General features: G+C 49.8%; 6 protein-coding genes across 6 annotated transcripts; 4 read left to right on the top strand and 2 right to left on the bottom strand.

The window, feature by feature from the left end:
* Positions 1-686: 686 nt before the first annotated feature.
* On the top strand, positions 687-1,648 carry PGRI_010380 (uncharacterized protein; the record flags this gene model as incomplete). The annotated part of the gene is made up of 3 exons (XM_040788751.1): positions 687-1,233; positions 1,345-1,428; positions 1,491-1,648. The coding sequence occupies 3 exons, from the start codon at positions 687-689 to the stop codon at positions 1,646-1,648; spliced, it is 789 nt and encodes a 262-aa protein (XP_040652523.1).
* Positions 1,649-2,698: 1,050 nt separating this feature from the next.
* Positions 2,699-3,447, bottom strand: PGRI_010370 (proteasome maturation protein; the record flags this gene model as incomplete). The annotated part of the gene is made up of 3 exons (XM_040788750.1): positions 2,699-2,766; positions 2,831-3,278; positions 3,445-3,447. The coding sequence occupies 3 exons, from the start codon at positions 3,445-3,447 to the stop codon at positions 2,699-2,701; spliced, it is 519 nt and encodes a 172-aa protein (XP_040652522.1).
* A 316-nt stretch (positions 3,448-3,763) lies between these two features.
* Positions 3,764-4,514, top strand: PGRI_010360 (mitochondrial 37S ribosomal protein uS12m; the record flags this gene model as incomplete). The annotated part of the gene is made up of 3 exons (XM_040788749.1): positions 3,764-4,202; positions 4,281-4,381; positions 4,449-4,514. The coding sequence occupies 3 exons, from the start codon at positions 3,764-3,766 to the stop codon at positions 4,512-4,514; spliced, it is 606 nt and encodes a 201-aa protein (XP_040652521.1).
* A 693-nt stretch (positions 4,515-5,207) lies between these two features.
* On the bottom strand, positions 5,208-6,535 carry PGRI_010350 (glycosyltransferase family 15 protein; the record flags this gene model as incomplete). Its single annotated transcript, XM_040788748.1, has 4 exons — positions 5,208-5,275; positions 5,338-5,626; positions 5,677-6,438; positions 6,488-6,535. 4 exons carry the CDS (start codon positions 6,533-6,535, stop codon positions 5,208-5,210), a joined length of 1,167 nt encoding a protein of 388 aa, XP_040652520.1.
* A 748-nt stretch (positions 6,536-7,283) lies between these two features.
* Positions 7,284-9,867, top strand: PGRI_010340 (deadenylation-dependent mRNA-decapping factor PAT1; the record flags this gene model as incomplete). Its single annotated transcript, XM_040788747.1, has 3 exons — positions 7,284-7,411; positions 7,472-9,685; positions 9,744-9,867. The coding sequence occupies 3 exons, from the start codon at positions 7,284-7,286 to the stop codon at positions 9,865-9,867; spliced, it is 2,466 nt and encodes an 821-aa protein (XP_040652519.1).
* Positions 9,868-10,599: 732 nt separating this feature from the next.
* PGRI_010330 (NAD-dependent epimerase/dehydratase family protein) lies at positions 10,600-11,893 on the top strand (the record flags this gene model as incomplete). Its single annotated transcript, XM_040788746.1, has 4 exons — positions 10,600-10,628; positions 10,682-10,916; positions 10,985-11,441; positions 11,499-11,893. 4 exons carry the CDS (start codon positions 10,600-10,602, stop codon positions 11,891-11,893), a joined length of 1,116 nt encoding a protein of 371 aa, XP_040652518.1.
* Positions 11,894-12,009: the final 116 nt, after the last annotated feature.

Here is a 12,009-nt window from a genome sequence, read left to right as displayed (position 1 = left end):
AACGTGTTTCGACTAGCTTAAGCTCCTCTATTGCATCCTGGGCCGGTCCCTCCAGAAAATATAGGATAATTAACATGAATCACGACTGAAACATCAACTTTATGTTTCCTTTCTCCATCAGTACCCACTCATCTGCGTCTCTATCTTCAGATCCCCCTGCATATGCACAAGTTCCATGCTTGAGAAGGCTTTTTTCCCGATATGTGCGACCGTCTATGATTTCAAAATCGACTGGCTCTCAAGGCAACTCGGGTTGATATTCTCTTATGATATATGAGATATAGAATTTACTTGCATTATCATGTGAAACAGTGAAATAGTTATATTGTAGTCATGAGATCTCCGTGTACAGACATAGAAAGTGAATACAACTCAGATCTTTGGCGTGCCTTTTCCCCAGATCTTCCCTTTTTTTTTATACTAAAAGTACACTAAAAATCCCCTTGACTCAAAAATAGGGGGAATTATTGTGGCTTCAAGTCATAGGCTTGCAGATCCCATTGCCTTCTTTCATTCAACTTTGAATATCATTTTCGGGGTTATATACAGCCATTTCATCCACACTAGTTTGAGGTATTATCCTGCGCCTCCCGCTGACTCCTCACATCTCTTCCATTCCAGTTATCCTTTCCACTTCCCCCCTTTCCTACGGGGTCAATTGTTTGCCATCGGGGCATCTTAAAAAAATGTCTACAACCGATCAAGAGTCGGGGTCAAATAACAAAGATACCAATCAACCCCCAATCACAACATCTCCGCAGGATCAACAGATCACACCAACCACAGAGCTCCGAGCTGAATCAGACCTTGTCGCTGATACGTCCATTTTATCCCATGATCAAACACCCGCGACCCAAATCCACCCCGCAACTGGTCCCGGTGGCGAAAGCAAATCCGCCCCCGTGACAACATCGCCGACCAACCCTTCTCAACCTGTCACCGACAACGCACCCGCGCTGGCACAACCCACTACACCGCCTTCAATGGAGACCGACGAGCCAAAGACTGCCCCCGAGACCTCGACAGAGCATTCTGATGACGGTTCCGGAAAGGAAGTCGAGGATGCTGGCCCATCGCTGGTGATAACCCTGCTGTTGACAACGGGGTCGCGCCATCCGTTTACCATCGATGGAAAATATCTGAAGAAGCGATCGGTGAATGTCGAGAACTTCGATCCGTTCTTGATGAGCGTCTACACGCTGAAGGAGTTGATCTGGCGCGAATGGAGATCTGGTAAGACTTTCACCCCCCCGACTTCTATATGGATATCGGATGGGCAGAACACATCTTGATGCGAGATGCCGCGGAAGGAGAATAGCCAAGCTAACACTGTTGTCGATGTAGATTGGGAGACCCGTCCCTCATCACCGAGCTCGATCCGTCTTATTTCGTTCGGAAAGTTGTTGGATGACAAGTCACCTGTTTCTGGTATGTTTTCTTCATGGTATGGTTGCTATCGTTATAGACTTACATACTAACGAACCTACCAGACTCCAAGTTCAGTAAGGAACATCCAAACGTCGTCCATATGACCGTAAAGCCGCAAGAAGTCGTCGACGAGGAAGATGCAAAGGGAGCCAAGGCACAGTACACTCGGGAGAACGAAGCTAGCGAGCGCAGTCCCGGATGCCGATGCGTGATTCTATAATTTTACTGCCCCAGCTTCGGGCCTCGAGTGTGACGGCCTGCTCCCGGCAATGCTGTTGTCTGCTTCCTTCAACCGTTTTGCCGAACCTTTCTTCGTCCGTCTGCTAACACTTTCACCCTCAATCTGCCTGCCATGGCAGTGATACGCCTAATTCTGCCTGGACGCAGGATCAACATCCCTGTTTTGCCGAGCCAACATGGGCGCTCTGGAAGCGGCGTTTGGACATTTCTTTCTTCTGACTGGATCTCCATCCTAGGACCATGGTTTTCGACTTGTTTCTCTTATTTCTGTGCCATGTTCGGCCCGTCCCCTTGTTCTCTCATCGCTATATCTGCATGCGGGCCTCATCTATTCATGGATCTTTCTCGCCGGAGTGCTTCGTGTCTTCCAAGGGCTTGATCTGAGATTCTTTGCTTTTCGCGCTGTCACCATTATTCTTACTCTTCCCGACTGCCCGATTTCTCGATATATACCCCCTCCAATCCGACTTTCCTTTTCTTTGTGCTCTATCATTTTCCCTCTATGGCTCCTTTCCTCACGGACTTTCGTGTACTTACGACTTTGGCCCTTTCTCTTATGTCCCTCTGTTTGTGTTTCGTTTTGCTTTTTTTTCTAACTGCCCGAGGTGGTTAATCGTAGTGTATAGGGTGTTTTTGGAGAAGGTTCACATCCATGTTCTTTGTCATATATTAAATAACTTTAAAGTGCCTATATATTCCCGCGATTTTGGTTGGAATTGCTAGTCAGGCACTTGGGGTCGACGATCAATTCGGAGTAGCACGCTGTTCATCCATACCGTAGAGACATCTATAATATTGTAGCTAGGGTTCCGCAAGACTGCTTGGTAGAAATAGACCATGGATTGATCCAATATATTGATCGTACCGCACTGCCTGGATAATAGACAGACGTATCGGAAATGCACCAAGTCCAGTGATCCATCATTCTATTTGACGACATAAGGTAGGAGTATGACGAGGGACGTAAGAGGAGAATGATAGACATCGACACAGAAAAGACAAATAAAAGAACACCATATCATCAAAGCCATTAGAAATCCATCTTGAGCCTCTTCTCCATCTCATCATGGAAAGTAGGCGGCTCACGGAGGTCATCACCTAAAAAAGCAACCAGTTAGCCAAACCATATTCAACAAAACACCATATAGGATCGAAAACATACCATGGTAAATATCCTCCCACTGAACCTCACTATCCCGTCCTCCAATAACAAGAATATCCTCATGGATATTCCCACCCCGCACACCGCCAAGCACAGCAGGTCGGAAAGTCCCATCCCGAACAATCTTCAGCTCCATCCCGCGACGGACTGGTTCCGCAATACCGTATGCCCGACGCAGTCCCTCCATCTTCATGGCATCCTGTGTCGCCCGCCATGCGATAAGTCGTGCTTCCAGAGGGTGCGTAGATGACGGCACCTCGCCGCTGGAGTTGGTAGACGACGCGTGCGCGGTGGCAGTCTGCGTGAGCTTGTTGCGGAGTGTATCCGGGAGACCTGGGGCAGAGGGAGCACCTTTAGATGGGCGGGGTGCTTGGAGGCCTGCTTGTTGGCGGGTTGTGAGATTGCTCGTGTGTGTAGCGTTACCGCTTGGGGGGGCGATGCGGAGAGACTGGGGTTTTTTGTTAGTTTTGGTTATTTGGAATAAGAGCTGGAGGTGAATTGAGGGTTGGATTTGGAGAGCGAGGGGTTGGAAATAGTGATGGTGGTTCCAGAATGCTTGCTTATGTGCTGGACTCTAGGGTGAGGTCTCCCGGGTCCGTAGCTTGATAACGTACCATGACGACGGATAATGCTAAGTGATCGGGTTCAAGAGTGGAAATCACAGGTTGGACAAGTCTGTGTCTATTAAAAGCTCGGGAAGGAGATAGAAAAGTAGAAACAAGATTAAAGGGAGGATGCAAGATGAACCACCGATGATGCTTCAGGCAGAGAGAAGCAGCGCGGCCAGCTCCTACGACAGACGAGATAAACCAACAACGCAATTTCACCCAACATCTAATCACGTGCTATCCACTCCGCCGGGCCAACTTAATTCTATCGCGAGATTCTCGACCCAGCGAAAGGAACCAATTCACACTCATCACACCACCAACAATGTCCCAATTACTCTCACCCATAGCCCTCCGGGCCTTACGGACTCTCGTCAACCGCCCTGCGGTTTCATCGCCCCTCTGCCGCACCATCACCACATCACCCGCTATCTCCTTCTCGAAACAATCCCCCATCACCTCCCGCCTCAACTTCCACCCCGTATTCCGCACAGCCGCCCTCGGCCTCTCCGCCGTTCCAAAGCGGCAATTCTCTAGCTCGCCTATCATCCGCGCTACGTACAACCAGGTCCGCCGCGGTATCCGTACCGGACAGCGGGCTCGTCGGGGTGGATCGCCTGCGCTGAAGGGTACGCCTGGTTTGAAGGGTGTTTGTCTTAAGACTGGTGTTACCAAGCCTAAGAAGCCTAACTCTGGCGAGAGGAAGGTTGCAAGAGTGCGGTTGAGTTCCGGGAAGGTTATCACTGCTTATATCCCTGGTGAAGGTAAGATTGGAATTGAATTGGCTCGATTGTATTGGTCTGGTCTTTCTTGCAGGACTTCTGGGCTAATCTCTTGTGCAGGCCACAATATCCAGCAACATAGTGTTGTCCAGGTCCGTGGTGGACGTGCTCAGGATTGTCCTGGTGTGAAGTATACCCTTGTTCGTGGTGCGATGGATTTGGTAAGTCTTTTCTTTTGTTTTCGGAGTATATGTCTTTCTAGATCTTTTACTGATTGGATGCTTCTAGGGTGGTGTTGGAAGCCGTATGACGAGTCGCTCGAAGTACGGTGCGAAGAAGCCGAAGACCAACTAAGATGGATTCGGGATACAGGTTGATTTTTATTGACCTGCTGTGAGATTATACAATTTTGGCTTCTTTTGATCAGCTGCTGTATAAAAGATAGCCTCAATGGGCTACTTGGATTTGGCATTTTTTGCTCTTCGCTGAGCAACGTCTTTCTGTTCAATTTGCATGTAACACTACGGATTGCGACTGTTTATTATCATATTATCTCTTCCGATATTCAATTTGAGTCAATTGTATTGATATCTTTAGAATTTTGAAGGAGGTATAGGAAATGATTCCGGGAATATCACCATCACTTTACTCCGGACCTATGCAAACCCCAAACAAGAAGAAACGCTCGAAAACCCAGTAATACACATGTCAGACATCGCAGTAAAACCTCCCTGGGTAACGCGGCAATGGGAATCAAAATGAAATAGTTGAGAGGTAAACTTGCAAAATTTTGCCCAAGCGTGGTAAAATGGAATAGCATATTGCTCCATCCATGTGTTATACCTACCGTGAGCAGAGCAGCAGGCAAAGTACACGGGGGTTTTACCGAGGTTTTGTAGTTGCCGTGCAAATGGGTGACACTGTCGGCCCCCAGAATGCGTGGCGCTTTGTATCCAGACGAGACAACCGGCCTGCGAATTGTCGCCAATAAGGAAACGACTGGGCCATCCGCGAATAGACCCATAGGAATTAAGCAAGCTAAGCAATTCAGTCGTACTTTTTATCCCATCCGTTCGGTTTCTCCATCTTGTTGATATCGAACCAACGCTTGGTACCTGTATCACGATTAGATTTGTACTCGAGGTATAGATCGGAGGGCCACGGATTATAAACATACAAGAATAATCCTTCCAGTCAAAGTTATCTTTCGGTTGGCAAGAACATCTCAAGTCCAGACGTTTCTTTTCATCCGTGGGGCAATGCGTGAATGGGATATGGTAGTAAGCGATGTCATCCCAGAAGTGGATCTCATCTTTCTTTAACATCATAGAAGCGGCAATGGAGTGAACCGGTGCGTCGCCCCACCGCTCATAGAAGAAACCACCGTCCTTGTCCAGAGACGTAAAATAGTCAATGTATGCGTCGGATCGCAGCCACTCCAAGCTACCAATCTCAAAGTTCGACCACTGGTGGAAGGTTAACGATGTTCAAGTTTAACCCAATTTGAAGTACTTACGAAGTGGCAGTTATTGTAGGTTTCTCCACCGTCATTGCTGATGAATTCCATCGCATTCCCTTCGGCGACATACTCGGGATGACTGCCTGTGAACTTCTTCACACTATCCCACAGGGTAGGAATGGTCGCCACATACTCGTACAAACTGATAACAAAGCTGTACTTCTTGTTGTTCTCCTTCATGAAGCGGAACGGATCAGAGTCGATATCACAGAAGAGCTCAATGCTAGGCTCGACACGCCAGTAGTACTCATAGTTCATCATGAGCGGGTGGCGGAAGAAGAAACCAGACTCGTAGCGGCACATATGGCGGTAGCTCTCTGAACCACCGTAAATGATCTTCTTGCGGTTCATCTCCTGTCGCGCTTCTTTGGCCTTGTCCTGATCAATCCACTCTGGGTACGACCAGTGGTCCTTGGGGATGACGCCATAATGGGTCTTGCCTGAGACCAGTGCGGTGGTCAATTTCTTGAACTCGTCGTCGAACTCGTCGTCATTCAGGAACACCCAATCATAGTTGTAGTTGTGGTTAAACCGGTCTTCGACTGTTCGAATGGACTTGACCATATCCCAAAGGTCGGAGTTGCGCGCGAGGGTGACGAAGGTGGCATTTACCCGTTCGCCATGGTGTGGGCCGATCACTTGCGGTTTTTGTGACTTGACTGAGTCGTATGTGGGTGGGGTCTTGGGTGCAGGAGCGGTTAACCCGCCGGTAGGCATCGGGATGGAGGATTTTGAGACGAAGAAGAAGACCGCCAATGCCTAGTCAACGTTAGCAACGAGTATTCGTAGATATGAAAGAAAGACTCACCACAACGGCAAAGAGTAGATAGCGCGCATATCGAATAGAGACGGACATGATGTGGGGGGAGGAACAAGGATGATTCCCCGTTTAAGTGGCAAGGCAACAACAAATGTTAGACTGGTGTGGTTGAAACCAATCCAGATTAAAAAGTGAGCGACATCAATTAGGATAAGATCGAAGGAAAATGAGAAACCCTCACTGGAAATACCGAAGGATGTTTTATGGGGGAGGAGGAGATTAAAAGGTTGAAAAAGATCAAAGGCCGCGCAAGACAATGACAACCGCTTTCAGCCACTTGGGAGTGTTACCCGACTTGAGACATTCTAGGACTCAGGGGATATTATTAGATACGTAGTGGGTTTGAAAGATAGGCGCTTGACTCTGGAGGCGATGATGTCAATTCCACTTATATCAAAGAGGCAAAGGGGAAAGGATTCTCGTAAAAAGGTCAGTAACTAATATCTCTCACTTGTTGGCTCATTAGTTTATATTCTCATACTATGTATACATTATGTAGGTATAGGGTCATATTGTACCAGGTAATATTCTAATGATCTGAAATTAACTCTATATCATCTTATCTATTGATCTTCTTATTATTATCTTCTTTTTATATCAAAAATAAAAAAAAAGCCCCAAAGCTGCACATCAGAGAGATCGACATGGTGGCTTGGCAAAATAAATCACCGCCTGAGGCATCCGCACTCCAGAACTTCCCGTCCATCGATCGCACCTTTCCTCAACTTCCCCCCCACTAAGTCAATCACCTCCCCCACCTCCTTTCCCATTCCTCATCTAGAGGATGGCTTTCTTTGGTTTTGATACCACCCTACCTAGGGACCGTGATGGTCCAGGGGCCAAAGGGTTCTTTGAGAATCCAGATCCCTTCGCTGATATTGCTCGAGCTAATGCGCTGGGAGATGACGACGTGTGAGCTTATCCATTTTTACCATGCCTTCAAAAGAATGGCATGTACTCATCATTATCTAGGATTGATTTCGAGGATACCTACGATGGTCTCGGTGACCAACTTTCCGACGATCAGGACGAGTTTAACGATGACACGTTTGGCGGAGTTGGCCCCGATAAACCGGTTGGCAGAGACTTTGATTTCTTTGGAAAGACTGCTCAGGTTTCCGATGCCATTGGCGAGGAGCAGGTTCGATTTAGCCTGCAAAATCCCAATGCAGGCCGAGTCGCCCCTCAGCCCGCCCAAGCTCCTGTTCAGCCTACCGCCACCCAGACCACCAAGCGCTCCGGCTATGAGAAGTACTCGGATCCCGGATATATTCCAGATTTGCAAGCCAAGTCTAGTGTCTGGGGTGTCTCGCAAAAGAAACCCGAACCCACTCCCGCTGCTGCGGCCCCGAGCCGGAAAATGATGAGCTTGGAAGAGGTTGAGGCACAGATGCGTTATCATGGCCATACTACCGCGACTCCAGCCGCAGAAGCCTTTCTGCGATCCATGGTGGATCAGCCCCAGTACCCACCTCAGCTCCAGCATCTCCAGAACCTTCCTGATGGGTTCCCTCCGGTGCATCTAGAGCTTCTCCAGGCACAGATGAAACAGGGACACCTACCCCCGCAAATGCCACACCCACCTGGTATGCCAGAGCTTTATGGTGGCCCTGGGCAGATGCCACCGCCACCCGGTGGCCCGTTGCATATGATGCAGAATGCAAGCCTCCCCCCGCAAAACATGCCCCCTCCTGGCCCGCGCCATGGTCTACCCCAGGCCCAGGCCCAGCGCCCCCAGCAACCTCAGCAGCCCCTTCCACACCAACAAGTCCCGCCGCCTAATCGGGTCTCTAACAATGGAATGCCGGTGATCACTAACCCGCAACAACTCATGCATCTCACAGAGGAGCAGCGAAACGCTTACTTGGTGGAGGATGCCAAGCGCGCAAAGCGCAACCACAAAATCTTCCTCCTGTCCCGAGGCAATGGTTTGATGACACCGCAGGATAAGAATTTCATCACCCGTATCCAGTTGCAACAGTTGGTCGCCGCTGCTGGAAATGTTGCAGATTCGGACCCCGAGGCCGTCCTCGCGGAGGACTTCTACTACCAGGTTTACAGCCAGATTCGTGGCGCACCCCGCCAACACCCCCACCAGCCTCTTGGTCACTTCGCCCAGACTTATCTGCTCCAGACAGGCAATCGGCTTGGCGGGCATCGTCGGGGAAATTTCCAGAGTGCCGACAACCATATGCAGCGAATGCAGCAGCAGGTGCAGCGTGCCGTAGAGGCGGCGAAGGCCAAGCCCAAGAACAAGCAACTCATCATCGAGGGTAGCTTGGGCAAGATCTCATTTAGCAATGCCAAGGCACCCAAGCCGATGCTGAATATTAAGCGCCCTGATAGCTCAGAAGGACCTAAGCCTAAGAAGCAATCGGATCTGAGTCTCAGTGACCGCAAGTCGATCCTTACGAATCTCGAAGGTGTTTACAGTGCATTGATGGCAATGGAAGACATGGAGCGCACGATGCCGCCACCCCCCGAGGAAGGCGACGCCGAGGCCATCCAAGAACACATGGAATGGAGACAGAAGCTTCATTCGCTCAACCAGAAGCTGTGGCGTTCATTGAAGGTGATGGAGCCTATTGTGCCCAACTCGACGACACCACACCCCTTTATTGCATTCTTGTCATACCCGAAGGGCAAGAAAGCCATTCCTCGTATTTTCCGTCACATCGACCAGGAGCAGCGTGTTACTATCCTCACCATGATTGTCGTCCACCTAGATAGCCTGGATGTGGTCCGTCTGGCTCAGCCGGTACCAGGAGAGGCCCAGCCATCGCTCGGTGTGCGCGAAGCCATTGACCTGTTCTCACTGGCCGTCATGCCCTGCCTTTTGGGATACGTGAATGAGGCACCATTCAACATCATTATTGGTCTGTTGGGATTGGTCATCAACCAAACCCATGTACAGACAGTCGCTCGCACTAAGGTTGGATTGGGCATTTTGACCATGTTGCTCAGTCGTGCCGAGATTGTCAAGGAGGCTGGTCAGGCTTCCGAGCACGATTGGCAACAGTGGGTTGAGAAGTTCAATGTGTTGTTTGATACATTGGAACTCGGATTGAATGAGATTTTCCCCGGATCGATCAGCTCCGGTGACGATATGTATGTGTGGCAGTTCCTTGCTGCCGTGGGCATTGGCGCTAGTCCCGAACAGCAGCAGCGTCTGGTTATTGCTGTCAAGTGAGTGTTTCCGTTTCAATCTAGTGGAAGATAAACATTGCTAATCAATTTCTTACAGGGACCGCGTCATGGAAACTGTCGGCTACAGCAAGACCCTTCCTGCCGATATGGGCAGTCAGCGCCTCAATAACGTCAACCTTTTCATGCGGGCCATTGGTCTGGATGTTGAGCTGCTTGGTTAAAAGAATAGCCAGTGGGCTTTGATTTTGAGCCTTGGGTATAGACCCTTTGGCATGTTAACCATCCCCGACTTCAGGCTTAGCCCTAAAGTACAGAGCACCCGATAGTCTCATGGACAATGTTGCTGAAATGCAACCAGGGAATCCGGGCCCCCAAATCAGGTTGTATTATTGTACCTGAACCCGGTTTATTTTACTTTTTTTTTCCCCCCCAAATACCAATTTCACTTCGTTTATCAATGAACACAGTAAATACTATTTGCCGAGCATTCCTCGGGAGCGAACTGCCAGAATGCCCCCCCTTGCAGCTGTCTTTGTCCGGCAGTGAAACGATGCTTGCAGGATATGAGTTTCAGGAATAGGAGATTCAAGGGGTTTCCTATTTGCATCTTTGCATATCTTTACCTGTTTTGATATTCAGGGCTGTTTTCACCGCCACGATCGTCATAACAGATAGTATGCACAAAATGTTCCGCAATGGTCTAATACTTCGGAAGAGAACGGAGAAATTTGAGATGAAAGAGATCAATAACTATTCAATTGTAAATAAATAACTATATAAGTTGTTAACTAACTAGTAAATAGATCAAAGGTACAACAAAGGCCGCATCATCACCCACGTGTTGGACAATCCCCCCACATCCAATTTCCCCTTAAAAGCTGCCCCTCGTCCGCTTTCTGTTCACTTTCTCCTCTCCAATACTCTCACATATTCCTCAATTACCTCAAATCACAATGCCTTCCGGTTCTGTTTTGGTTGCTGGGTAAGTTGGCTAAATCTTCCTATTTGGGATTGGAAGACTAATTCCCCGCAAAGTGGCACGGGCTACATTGGCTCGTTCACCACCCTCGCCCTCCTCGAGGCTGGCTACAAGGTCGTCGTTGCTGACAACCTCTACAACTCTTCTCCCGAGGCTCTTAAGCGCGTTGAGCTGATCTGCGGCAAGAAGGCCGAGTTCATCCAGCTCGATGTCACCGAGGAGAACGGCTTCGACAAGGTGTTCGAGGCCCACCCCGACATTGACAGCGTTATTCACTTCGCTGCCCTGAAGGTGTGTATCCAATGAAGAAAGAATAAACCGTATATGATCCAATAGCTAATCCAATTGTCCCAACCTAGGCTGTTGGCGAGTCCGGCGAGAAGCCCCTCGACTACTACATGGTCAACGTCTACGGCACCATTAACCTCCTCCGCTCCATGGTCAAGAACAATGTCACCAACATTGTCTTCTCCAGCTCCGCCACCGTTTACGGCGATGCCACCCGCTTCCCCAACATGATCCCCATCCCCGAGGAGTGCCCTCTGGGACCCACCAACCCCTACGGCAACACCAAGTTCGCTGTTGAGACCGCCATCACTGATGTGATTAACGCCCAGCGCAACAACGCCACCAAGGCCGGCAACGAGGAGGAGGCCAAGAAGTGGAACGGTGCTTTGCTCCGCTACTTCAACCCCGCCGGTGCCCACCCCAGTGGTATCATGGGTGAGGACCCCCAGGGTGTCCCCTACAACCTGCTCCCTCTGCTTGCCCAGGTTGCTACCGGCAAGCGCGAGAAGCTGATGGTTTTCGGTGATGGTATGCAATGGCCCCCTTCTTCCCAATTCCCAGAATTCCCAAGCTAACAAACCATAGATTACGCTTCCCACGACGGAACCGCCATCCGCGATTACATTCACATCCTGGATCTCGCAGACGGTCACCTCAAGGCCCTGAACTACCTGCGTGCCAACAACCCCGGTGTGCGCGCCTGGAACTTGGGTACCGGCAAGGGTAGCACCGTCTACGAGATGATCCGCGCCTTCTCCGCCGCCGTCGGAAAGGACCAGCCTTACGAGGTTGCTCCCCGTCGCGCTGGCGATGTCCTCAACCTCACTGCCAACCCTACCCGTGCCAACACCGAGCTCGGCTGGAAGGCTGAGCGTACCCTCGAGCAGGCCTGCGAGGATCTCTGGCGCTGGACCAAGAACAACCCCCAGGGTTACCGCCAGCAGCCCCCTGCTGAGCTGCTCGCTCAGCTTAAGAAGTAAATTTACTTCGCTGATGTGCTAGCGTGTTGGTTTAAAATGGTCTTGGGTTTGTTGATATAGAAGACCTCGATCTAGTTGGTAGAATACATGAAACGAATTTCCTTTTTTTGTGATGC

Source organism: Penicillium griseofulvum (genome assembly GCF_001561935.1).
Source record: "Penicillium griseofulvum strain PG3 chromosome Unknown contig_79, whole genome shotgun sequence".
NCBI lineage: Eukaryota > Fungi > Ascomycota > Eurotiomycetes > Eurotiales > Aspergillaceae > Penicillium > Penicillium griseofulvum.
The sequence above is the reverse complement of the archived record's forward strand: the minus strand, read 5'-3'. Positions and strand labels throughout refer to the sequence as shown.